The sequence below is a fragment of the Anopheles merus genome, unplaced genomic scaffold, assembly GCF_017562075.2.
Source record: "Anopheles merus strain MAF unplaced genomic scaffold, AmerM5.1 LNR4000396, whole genome shotgun sequence".
In the NCBI taxonomy this organism is placed as follows: Eukaryota; Metazoa; Arthropoda; class Insecta; order Diptera; family Culicidae; genus Anopheles; species Anopheles merus.
The window spans coordinates 2472-15039 of record NW_024427976.1 but is presented as its reverse complement, the minus strand read 5'-3'; the positions used below and the strand labels follow the sequence as shown (position 1 = coordinate 15039).

At 40.0% G+C, this 12568-nt stretch overlaps 1 protein-coding gene across 1 annotated transcript in view; it reads left to right on the top strand.

Moving 5' to 3' along the window:
* The window catches only part of LOC121602302 (protein O-mannosyl-transferase TMTC3-like), a gene marked incomplete at its 5' end in the record, with an annotated part of 37964 nt that extends 31846 nt beyond the window's left edge, over window positions 1-6118 (top strand). Inside the window, one exon of the mRNA XM_041931073.1 lies at window positions 5937-6118. Within this exon, the coding sequence (XP_041787007.1) occupies window positions 5937-5984 (48 nt within the window). The remainder of the gene's footprint in view (window positions 1-5936) is intronic.
* Between the last annotated feature and the right edge of the window lie 6450 nt (window positions 6119-12568).

The following is a 12568-nucleotide window of genomic DNA, read 5'->3' as shown; positions in this document are numbered from 1 at the left end:
ACAAACACAACAATGCTCCAGACAGGTCAAACCACTTGACGAGTGCGAGTTAACAAGCAGCGATGAAAATTTATTTTTTAATCTTGCCAGAATTATCTAGCTGGATGGTAATAGTTAAAGGATAGGATTCAAACTTTTTTGTTCTAACATTAATCAAAGAGTGTGTAAGAGAAATATTTTGGTAATAGTAGAGTATTATTAAAGATTAATTGTTACTTTTTAAGATATGTCCTGATAACTCAGTTGATTTTTGCTCATTTATTTTCGTAATATATTTTTGTTAAATCATTAATGTTATTTGTCAACCCGTAAGGTTATACCAGATGTGCTGCCTACCCTTGCTCTTGTGTTATGTTGCGTTGGTCCTATGACCAAATTCACGCGATCGTGGTCATGGGAATGTCATAAGCCTTAAAAAGAAGATGTATTCAGTCTTAGAAAGTCTGCGACTCATAGGAAGGAAGGTTTCTTCTCTTTCTCGTGAATCTATTTCACAACTACAAAGTTTTGTGAAATTTTACTTTACTTTCATATTTTATAATTATGGAAACATGAGTGCATTCTTGCTTGTATTTGTTTATATTTTCTTTATTGGACTGAAAGTATACCGGTGCATTACTTTTAGTCTCTTTGTGAACCCAAGTTAACAGTTTTTAGAAGCAAAAAGGAATAAATCTTTAGCCACCAGCATATGACGCTCAACTGAAATGCTGATGCTTGTCTTAAGATACGTCTAACGCAACTAAACAATTGACGCTACTAACCTGCTTCGTTTACTTGCTCAAGGTTGATTCTGTGTTGCCTGCCTTTATGCACACATTTTTTTTTTCTCCAGAATTTAATAATATATTTAACAATGGGCGATAATTTGGAGTTATGGAGTTGGATAGGTTAAAGATAATAATCGTTTCTAACATAGGATACACTAAGTGTAGATAAAATGTAGATATTTTTAAAGTTCGCTAAGCAACAAGCACTATTTATGATAAGCTGGTTTAAAATATTTCAAGTTGAAATTCAAGCCTGTGCATGTTAATTTTGAATTTAATTTTATATAATTTTATTTTGTACTCACGAACCCTACATATCACGGAAATTTGCGAACAAGTGGGTCATTTTCAATTAGTAATCATTTCAAATCAATGTAATGATTGGCCATCGTTGAGTGTTGTCTAATGTAATAAAAAAGCAATGTTTTTGCAACCACACTCTTTCGATCCGTTCCGACCAGTACCTCGACTAGCTGTCATTACGAGGAATGTGCCAGATGAGGTTCTGAACCAACACGTGCCGGAAAATGGGAAAAATTAGAACCAGCGGTTTAACGGGGAAAGGTACGGAAATCATACATTGTGTTTCCTCACCGCAAACTATTGTGAGTGTGTATTTGTTAACAATATCCTCCCCTTGGAAGTTTGTACGCAACCATGCAAAGCGATTATACTAGTATTCGTAAAACAGCAGTGCATAATTCTACCATAGATCAAAACGGAATTGGAAACATAAATCAATTCTAAACCAGAAGGCCCAGAAGGCTAGAATGTTCAAAGCGTGGAGAGGCCTCCCGTATCATTTTCCAACGTGCACGAACTTTGCGGTCATTTTAGCGTCACATCCGGCACCGAAATGTTGCTTCCATAAGGCAATATACGCTTCTACACATTAAACTATCGCACAGTAGTTGCTTTGTTGTGTGACAAATTTCAATTAAACCACACTCTAACATCTACGGAATGCTGTCCGTGGTCGTCTCTGGGAAAATCGAAATTCTAGCACCCTTGCGGGGTTTAGAAACCCTTCCCAAAAAGCATGATAAGCATCTCGAACTGTTTCAAAACTTTCACTCAGCAGTACATTCCAGCACAGTAACCCCCAGTGACTCTGACTGATGTGCAGTTCATCCATTTTGTCGTCCCGGGCCCGAGTCTCGGTGGCATGCGTAAAAGACCGTCAGCGTGGCTTGAAATATCGCTTTCAAACAATATTATAAATCGGTCCCCCTTTACGCCACACCATGTTAGCTACGGACCACGTCAACCAACATGTGGAACACGTTCGAAGGATGTTGTTCAGCGCTCTCGAGTGCCGCTAACCCGTACATTTTCTCGTGCGTTTTCATGTGTATGTGAGCGTGTCTCTGCGTCTGTCTATGTTTGGTTTATTTGGTGACCCTTGATGTGTGTTTTTCCAAAAAACCAGCCAGTTCCGTCGACTGTATGTTTGCTCAGTTCGGGAGGAGATATTCGTCTTCTGTCCGGAACTTTCGCATTCCACAGTGCCGAATTCTGTCGCAGCGTGTTGAAGCGCATTTCAACGCACTTCCCTTACGGTGGAGCTGCAAGGGAAGGTGGTGAGAAAGACCCCCCTTGCCATGAAAGCTGTGTTACGAACCTTTCAACCCTTTTTTCATCCGTGGATAGAAAGGAAAGAAAGGGGAGCATGAAGAGAGTGAATTCCAGTGCCGGATGGGCGAGGTGACGAACGGTTTCGAATGCCACGAGTAAGCGCAATGATTGAGTGACAAACGGAAAAGCAAACATCGGCACATCGTTCGATATCAGGTGGCGGTGCTGGTGAGCGGTATAGCGGAACACGCAGAATTTATGGTAATGGGACAGGATACAGGGAGGTGCATTCTTGACACACACACACACACACACACACACACACACACACACACACACACACACACACACACACACACACACACCACACACACACACACACACACACACACACACACACACACACACACACACACCACACACACACACACACACCACACACACACACACACACACACACACACACACACACACACAACACACACACACACACACACACACACACACACACACACACACACACACCACACAACACACACCACACACACACACACACACACACACACACACACACACACACAGCCTTTGTTGTATACCCCACGAACACAAACGGTCATTATTAGGAGTGAAAATGTATTCCCAGTAGTTGTACCGTATGTGTCGATGTCGCTTACAGTCCCTTCGAGGAATCTTTTTTTTATCATTATTTAACTAGCTGGCAAAAAGGGAAATGAAACAATGTTAAACAATTTTATCAATAGATCTGTTTATTTTCCAATGAAGAATGCCTGAAACCTCAATCCCTCAAAGTAGTGAACATGACTGTACTTCATTGCTTACTGTGCTTTACCGTCATGAAGTGAAATCTAACCTTTGGAAAAGTCGTCCTTAATTTTTTGTGCAGTTATAAATAATTAAATCATCTGATTGATTGACTTCATTTCTCTTGCGTCAGCATCGACCTAACATGACCAACAAAATTTTCCGGAATAACTCTTAATCTGGGAAACAAATGTTTATTACCTTGTAGGTCCGATTGAAACATTAGCACGAACGTTCTTGTACGCTCACGGTTCATTCGTTGTTGGTTTACAATATTGTGTTGATACTGCATGCCTACCTTTATATATATGGACGTATGGCTCTATGTCAAAATCACGCTCCATCACGTTACTATTTTTAGATGAACTTAATATCGGCCTCCCGAAACGGTTTTTTAAGTATTCGAATCTGTTTAATTCCTTCTATGGGTAGTTTTAGTAACCGAACTGGGGCGTGTTTTTATACGCTGTGAATACGTATTAGATATTAATGGTGTGAACGTATATTAAATTGTTTTGCGATCACTCGAACACAAATAGACTCGAATCTTCAATAGGGTCAAAAAAACACAAGTTTCAATACCTCATATGTATAAAGCAATCCTTTTGTGTAGACGCAGCGTCTGATGTTTTTAATTTAAAAATAACAATTTAAAAAAGAAGAGCACCTTTAATAGCAATAACGTTTTGAGAACTAATTGAAATCGCTTAGCTACTTATGTTGACTTGACTAAAGTCACAGGTGTTCATTTAGAACGTCGTTCCGATGTCTAGCAACCATATACTTATATTATCTTTCCTATCAAAAGCTCGTTACTGTTACGTGAGCACGTAGACAGGAGCATATTAATACTTGACAAATAGATTAAAAATTTCATAACCCTCCAGTAGCGATGCACACATGTACTGAGGAAGCGCTAGTAACAAAGATGCAACCATTTACATCGTTTCATAATATCCTACGGCGTACATACACCCTAATTGAACACCATCCAAGCGCAATTCGGGCAACCTTAGAAACAAAGAAAGGGGTCCTTTCCGTTTTAAGTTTGTAGGCTGAAATTTCAGCCTGTCAGCTGTTTGAATTCTATAGCAGTTTTCGAGCAGCTATCTGAGTGGTTATAATATACAGGTGGGCTTATCCCAAGATGTATGAATTAGAAGGCTGATTTTTATCGCTTCCGCTTTTGAATGAAGATTTTAAGAGTGTTTTGTGTATTGGTCAAGCCTCCAGAAAGCTTGTTTGAACAAAAATTTTCACCCATCATGTCAAAAAGTGATATTCAAATTTGGTTATAAAAAGCATGATATGAGACCACCTGGTCTACATACACTTTGATTCTGAATTCCATCACCAGATCTCTTTCATGCACCTTGGGACAAATGTAAACACCACCTTGTTTTGCAATTTTTCGAGCAGGTACTCGAATCTAATTCTAGCTTTGAGGCTAGAAAAATCTAGACTGAAATTTGCAGGCTAGTTTTGAGTGTGGTTTTATATGGAGTGTTTACATAATTTCAGCCTCCAACTGTCAAACTCCATACAAAAAACTGACTAATATCGTGAAGGGCCCCAAAGTTAGAAAACTCTTAAATATGGTTAAAATTTTCAATCTAGAACGCTCAGTCTTCTCACAACAAGAACAGATACAAGAATCAAATCCCTGTGTATATCAGCTGAGATACTCAATCAGGTAATAGTAAAATTTTGAAGCATATAAGAGTTTTGAATATTGATTTTGTTTAGACATGTTTTTAACATACCTCGAACTACGTGCATCATTACGATTATGTTTTCCTAAATCTGTTTCAATAACATTGTTGCTACATGTTGTACTTCGTAGTTCCTCGCTATATTGGCAGACTGTTCTAAATAATTCATTCTACGCACTAAAACGTTGCATTGAACAGTTTTAATTACGATGATGCTTTGGAACTGCTTGGTAACCCTGCGGTCAAGGCCTGTCTGAACCTACTAGTGAAGTGGGCTTGGCTTTCAGTGACTTTTTGTTTCCGTAGCAGGATAGTCAGTCCTACGTATTCGGCGACACGGTCTATTCGGGGCTTGAACCCATGACGGACATGTTTATATTTTACACATATTTATTATCGTTACATGTGCAACGCATTGAATTTTCACGTTTAATTTGAATGGAATGGTCTGGTGGAATGGTGTTTTATTCGGATATTTTTACTCGTTACCGCCCTGTCCTTCTCACTGCTTAGCGACAGTATGTTGAGATGCCACAAGCTTCTCAGCTGTGTAGTTGCGTAGTAACCGTAAACAAGCACGGGGAAAAGGTGTTCGTTTCTATCGGGAGCAGTACCGCACATGAGCCGCTCATACGTTACACATTAGCGTTTATGTTACCGGTGTGAGATGATGTTATTAGTGGCGGCAATGGTTTACATTTGCTCCGGGGTGGGGGAGAGAAAAAAGGTTTTGCCCATTTACACCACCACGCGCACCAGTCAAGCGCGGTGGTAGTACCGTATATACACCATCATCAGACACGATAACGGTGTCCCGAATGGAACATGTCGTGCCGAAATGATGATGGTGGAACGACAATTTAAGCGACGAGCTCGTAATGGTGTACGAGCGTCAAGGGACCAGGTTTGATGCCCTGGCCACCTCGTATACCTGGGATGAGTGCTGCTCTTATGTTGTGGTTTGAAACATCAAATCTTTACATTCTATGTTCTGTCTGAACTTTTAAGGAAGCACGTGAATACTGGAATAATTTTTATTTTCTCTTTCTCTTTGCAGGTCAGTATTTCTGGAGTGAATATGGAGAAATATTTCAACTGGTTATGATAATGTTGTATCATGGTTATACTATTTTAATTTAAAATTCAATATTCAATTACGATATAAATTTTCAAACATTTTCATATATGTTGCAACTGCGGTTTGAATGAAGCTATCAACAATATTCAAAACTGCTTAAACATTCACCATGTAATGTAATGATTTGCAAAACGTAGGGAGTAAACTAATTGCTCATATCAACTCATAAGCTGCCCTATAACGTAATACAACTCCAATTATGATACAACGAACCGGGTTGTACCCCAAAGCTAACACGTTAAAGGTTTTGGATTTTTTCGGTAATCGTATCAAAAGATTCATTTCGTCGATTTACGATCATTTATAGCGAGCTGCAACCGTTTCATAGTACAGAAGATGGCCGAGAGCGAGTACGTAGAGGTCACTAGCACTCCGAGATTCACTACGGTCGATCGATATACATTCGGGAAGATGCGGTGAAGGAAACTAATTACATCAGACATTACATCCCAAACGTCCAGCCGAGCTTCTTATGTGCCATGGGAAGGACCGCTCGAGTATCCCATCTGCGTCGATTCTGGGAAAAAGGGTTTCCATTCGGAAAGTGGTCCTTTCGGAAAGCAAACTCAGTTATGAACCAACCGTTTCCCATACCCAGCCCGTGAACCCAATTATGCGCTAAACATAGATCCTTAATTCCATCCCCCCATCATGCTTTCCGCAGCAAGCATTATTTAGCTCCGTAAATGCTTTCCCAAGGATGATGCAATCTCACCGTACGGCTCCTTAAGGCTAGCACAAATCGAGCACAGTTTGACGGGACAGACGATGCGATAAAAGTTGAATTACAGGTGTGAGGATGGTTCGGTTGGCGTTAGTGGTTGCATCTGTCAAAAGTGCACGGATGCAATTCCCCCAGCAGCCCATCGCTCGAAGCACATGATGGCACGTACAGTTAGTGTCGGTCGGGTTGCTATCTGTCGGGCACTCATTTTTCATTTCATTTTCACATCACTCCTGGTACTGCTCCACCGTCCTGCCACGGCAAAAAGTAACGTTCGCAAACAGTCATGCCCAAGCAGCCGCAAGATACGAGTTTTACGTTTCGTACGTCATCGACTACGCCCCAATTGCGGCGGAGTAGACGAAGTCTTGAAGCTAACCATGCTGAGGATGGCAGTGTGCATCGAAGTACGATGTATAGGTTTGCGTCAAGCACATCAGCGTTAGCCGGGGTCTGTCTGTGTAACCATTTCTCGAGGTCGAAATATCTCAACTTTGTTGCATCGTTGCTTCTCCGCTTGCACAAGAGATACACTAATTTACCAAGCTCAAGGCACGAACGTACAAATAAACTGGACCCCAGCGCCAGCCGAAACGACGGGTAGCAAAGCAACTTAAAATGCAGTCACCGGGATCAGTGTACTCGGGGGCCGAATCATGGCAGTATGCTTCAGGTTGCCCTAAACCCTCTGCCAGTTGCAAGCTGAAGCAAATATGTACACAACAATTACCGAAAACAGTTGAAATATTTAACCTCTTCCAGGACTTTTCCTTCCCATAACGATCTACCAGCGAGAGTGTTTGGCCCGTACCATATGTTTTGGTTTGTAGTGCTATAACCGAGATGTATATGTATGTTTGCGGAAAACTCTTCGCACAGGTTCTCCACAAACACACGGCGCGTGCAGTATTGATTTATTTATAGTGTAAAAGTAGGTCAACTAACAACATTAATCATTAGCAAAGCCAAAAACATTATTGTCGTATTATTTAACCTGTTGAGAAGCGTATCCACTCTTCCAGTCAAATTTACGATCATACATAACAAATCAATTATTTCATTTATTATGCAAACTAACGTTATGGTCAAAACTTCACAATGGAAACGGGTTGTTTTCATCGTGCAGGAATAGACTAGCAAACTTTCGTTGCGCAGATATTTTAACGAAGTGCACCCACTGCAACACCATACCAGTATCATAAATTCCAAAACAAACACGCTAACACACACACACTCGTAGGGTGCACCGGATGGCGGTACGGAAGGATTTTCCCGGCAGCAAAACACACATTGCTTTACTCTCAGCAACGTCGATGAGGGATCGTGAACGTGTTTCGTTTCTTTGTACCGTGCTGCGAAATGGAAGGAGGATATAGTGAACTTCAACCGGCAGTTTTTATATAGATGTATTTTTTTTTCTCATCCTTCTGAGGAAGTTCTTTATCTCTACGTTGAAGTTTATGACTGAGGGCAGCACCGGATTGTGCATCCAAGTTTTATTGTACATTCACTAGCCTTCCTTCGTTTTTTTTTTTTGTTTACTCTTCGTCCTAAAAAGCACCATCCTGACTAAGCCGGATGGTCCGGCTGGTAAAGAAATTACTGACAAATTAAATCGAGAGTGAAACTACTTTTAGCTCCTCGGTTGCATATATGCACCACCCTAAGGTTACCTCGTGGTCAAGTACTGTATCCGTGTCGGGTGGGATGTACACGTCGACGGTCCGATGTTCGAGCAGTAATCAAGTCCCCGAATCCTGTGGGAAGAAGTCCATCCGACGGGAACTAATTTTTATTACGCAATTAAATGCGCTACTGCGTTCACAGAGCCGGGGATGGATGGGTCTAAAGTGTGAATTTTAGTGTTATTGGTGCCTTTAAAAGACAATCTGGATGGTCCGGTGATGCTCGACCGAGACACCGGGTCGCATTTTCGAGCTCATTCGCTTTGTGCGAGTAAATAGTAGTTACGTTACATCCACTGCTCCTACCAAGCGCTGCAATATTTCCTAACCAACTCTTTTCTCGATTCCCGATCGGTTACTTCACCAACCGGTAGCGGGGCATTTTGCATTACATCCCATCCCACCCGAGTTTCTGCATCCATTAAAAACGGGTAGCATGATGAGATGCCATTGAGAGAGAGAGAGAGAGAGAGAGAGAGAGAGAGAGAGAGAGAGGAACGAGAGGAGGGGCCATTAGCAGCACCAAATTACAATGAATGTTTCGGGTGCGCGTTTGTCGTCGTCCCGCTCCAAGGTAACAAAGTCTTGCTTTCGTGGGCAGTGCGAGTTGAAAGTGGAAAGGAAGTTGAGATTCATCGTAATGGGAGATAGATTTTTATCACTCACCCTCTGCCACCCAGTCTCACTACACCGCGCTGGGCTGAATCACATCACATTGAACTGTAATCAAAAATTAAGACGCACTTTAGCCCGCTTGAGATAACGCCAAAACGATCCTTGGCTGGTGTTTGCGTGTGCGCTGCTCGTGGACGGTCGCATTTACTTAAAAGTGTCCTATATATTCCGCAGACGGGGACTCGGCCAGAGCAGTCGGGGGATCCGGGAGGATTTAAAATGAAATCGTCATTAGTTGGTAGTACTCTACACCGCACCGGGGAAGCTTTTAAGCTGCTTTAGGGCTGTTAGTTAGTGGAAAGTATCGTGCCGGGCGTCGTTATTCCGTGGTTCATTAAAATCGTTCGCAATCGTTCGCGATCGTCTCGTACGCAGAGAGGGGGGGCGCGCGCATTTTTCTTTTCTTTGTTCATTCAAAACTGCCGGCAAAAAACAAGTAACATTTATCTGATTTTAAAAATGGAAGAATTATCAACAAGTTGAGTACATTTTCGACACGACGTTGCTATTGCGTTTAGGAGACATCAAGCACTTCATTACTTTTTATTTAGACGTTGCCAAAGCAGTTCACAACTACGAGCTAACCTAATCTTAGAATTTTGTCATAACGCTCAACGAAGATTGCTAATCAATGCCGTATCGTTGAAAATGTGCATAATGAATTCAATTGTACCTATAAAATTGTAAAAAAGCAGCACAGGAAATGCAATCAGTTTATGCTGTGTTAAGAAATCTGTGTGATGCTAGAAGCTTTTAGTCAGTTTTTCAGATTAATATTAAGCGTCTGGATGCTGAAATGATGTGTACACTTCCCAATCAGTATTTCTCAAGGTATTTTTTAGTAAGTGCTTCAAATCCGATGATTATTTTTCACAAACTACCAAAAACCATTGCGGAGTAATACATATGTCAATTGGCATCGAACAACACAAACACGATGATAATTTTGAAATGAATATTTACGCATTAATGTTCATATACAGTGGCCGGGGTTTGAAAACTAAAAAAATAAGTTTTGAAAACTAAAAATATGTTCCTACATTAGCCTGTATCTCAACACACACAATCAATACAAACACATTTCTCAACTCGTATCGTATAAAACACCTTGCATGTCCTCCATAAAGTCTAAATCTTAGTGCCATCGAGAATTTGTGGCAGATTCTAGGAGCAAAGGTTGATACAACTGTCGTAACAAACAAATAAATTTAAATTTAAAGCTCTGGATAACGCTCGCGAAGAACCAGATGCAAAAACTAGATGCAGAACTAGATAAACCTTTAAAAATTAAAAAAATACGCTAAAGATCCTCGAACATGTAAAGAATGACAGAGGATTGCATATAAATTATAATTTTGATGTTATATTTGTTCAGAAAATATTTTCTGTGGAATGAATAAAGTGGGCACTTTATTTTGGCATAGTGATTTTGATCAATTTTGGAAAAAAAAAATTTTTCTTGAAGCAATCTTCTCATTTTTGTCATTCTATGGTACTTCGCATTCTTAAGCATATCACGAACAATATTTCAAAAAATAAAGCAGTACAATAACTTCATTTTTCAGAGAAAAATGTTAAAAATGTAAAATTGTATGTAGTGGCCACTTTATTTTGCTGGCCACTGTAAATATGAACTCTGGAAGGTTTACAAACGCCTGAAGGCGTCTACTCTTCTCATCTTGGCTAGAAAATTACTTCAAAACAATTACTTTTAGATATTGTTTCTACATAAAAACCAATACATAATCAAATATATTGCATCAAACCTAAGCTCTGGGCTAACCAGGTGTAATGTTTGTTTAACCGCAAAACACATTTTAATCAACACCTTGCTTTACTTCTCGACAGTTACACAATATTTTATTGAATATGATTATGCAGATACTGTAACATTAACATGTACAACGAATCAAAACATGTTATAGACTGAGACTTGTAAAAAAGGGGTTTTTGGGGAAAATAAGTAATTTACTTTTCTGTAAATAATTGTAAAGATAATTTAATAATAAGTTTTAAGCAATATGGCCTTTAATTCATTCTTCTTTCTAAGTAAAAAAACAAGGATAATAACATATATAAGTATATCACAAATGTTCAATCATTATAATTCAATTAAAATATATATAAAATAACAGTAGCAGTAACGATTTAACTACTTCCTTTATCTATTCGGTGTGTTATTATTTTACAAAAAACATTAAATTTTCTTCTGTGATAAATAAGATCCCATTCTCATAAACATAAGATCACCTTGTACTTCTTTTTTACTCTAAACGAAATTTAAAATGTCTACCCTTGAAAAAAGATCAATCCATAATTACTGGCATAATTTACTTGATTAATTGCTCAGTCTGCATTCATTTTGGTACCTTTTGTCCTCCCCATCGACAACGCAGAACGCTTCGCATTCTACATGCTGTACCCTTTTTTCCTACTTGGTAGAACTTTTTTTTTCTTTCTTAATTTATCCCAAGACAAACCACAACCATGTGAAAATTAATCTTTTTTCTGATATTTTTTACCGACTTTTTTTCCTTAGCAGAACGCAATGTATTTTAAAAATACTTTACACTTTGCTATTGGCGAAGTGAGTGCATGGTATGCGTGTGATGGTGGGGTAAACTTGGGAACGGCAAAAGGGCTTTGAAATGAAATTTTGTAATCTTCACATCACAAGCGAAACTTGAACATTCATTTGAGTTGGGATGAGCGTGAACACGCACACACGTTCAACAAAAAACACAGAGAAAGTGAAACATTTTGAAGGAAAACATTTGCAACTCCCGATACTCGTTTAGCACTGAAAGTGTCCTAAAATGTGCTCACGCAAACTCTGGCACATTGTAACGGGGTAATGGGGCAGCAGAATTGAGGGGAATTCTTTTTTGTTGTCCCTTACCACCCACTGTGCACTGTGTCGATGAATGGGGTCTACCACCGGCATATCCATTATTATCCTTCATCCTTAACCCACGGTACCTTTTGCTCAACCCCACGTTTGCGTTGGTGTAAAAAGGTACGGCTCTTTTGTTCCTTTTCTTTCTGTCTTACGTTCGTCCTTCTTTGTCAACATCTTTCCTCAGAATTGAATCCGGTGTGCGTGTTTTTTTTTCTCTATGGTCCTGCACAGGTTCCATCTCCGGCCATCGCCATCTGACGTCGTGGTGAAGTAGAAAGTTTTGCGTTTTCATGGTGGAAAAAATCAATTAATTTAAAAAGGGAAAAACCGGACCGCTTCTCCGCGCCGCATTGCCCTTGGTACGGTTTATCCTTGTCAGCTGTGGTCATTAACATTAGCAAAGCCGCTGTTAGGACGAATTTTGGGATCGAACCAGTAATTAGTGGGACTTTCGTTTTCCTCGACACGGCTCAATTCTCGTTTCCCGGACGGACTCTTTGCACAAGTTTTAGCGAAGGTGAGAAAAATTAAACGCCTGCAACGAAAATTGATTGTTTTCAGCTAGCCC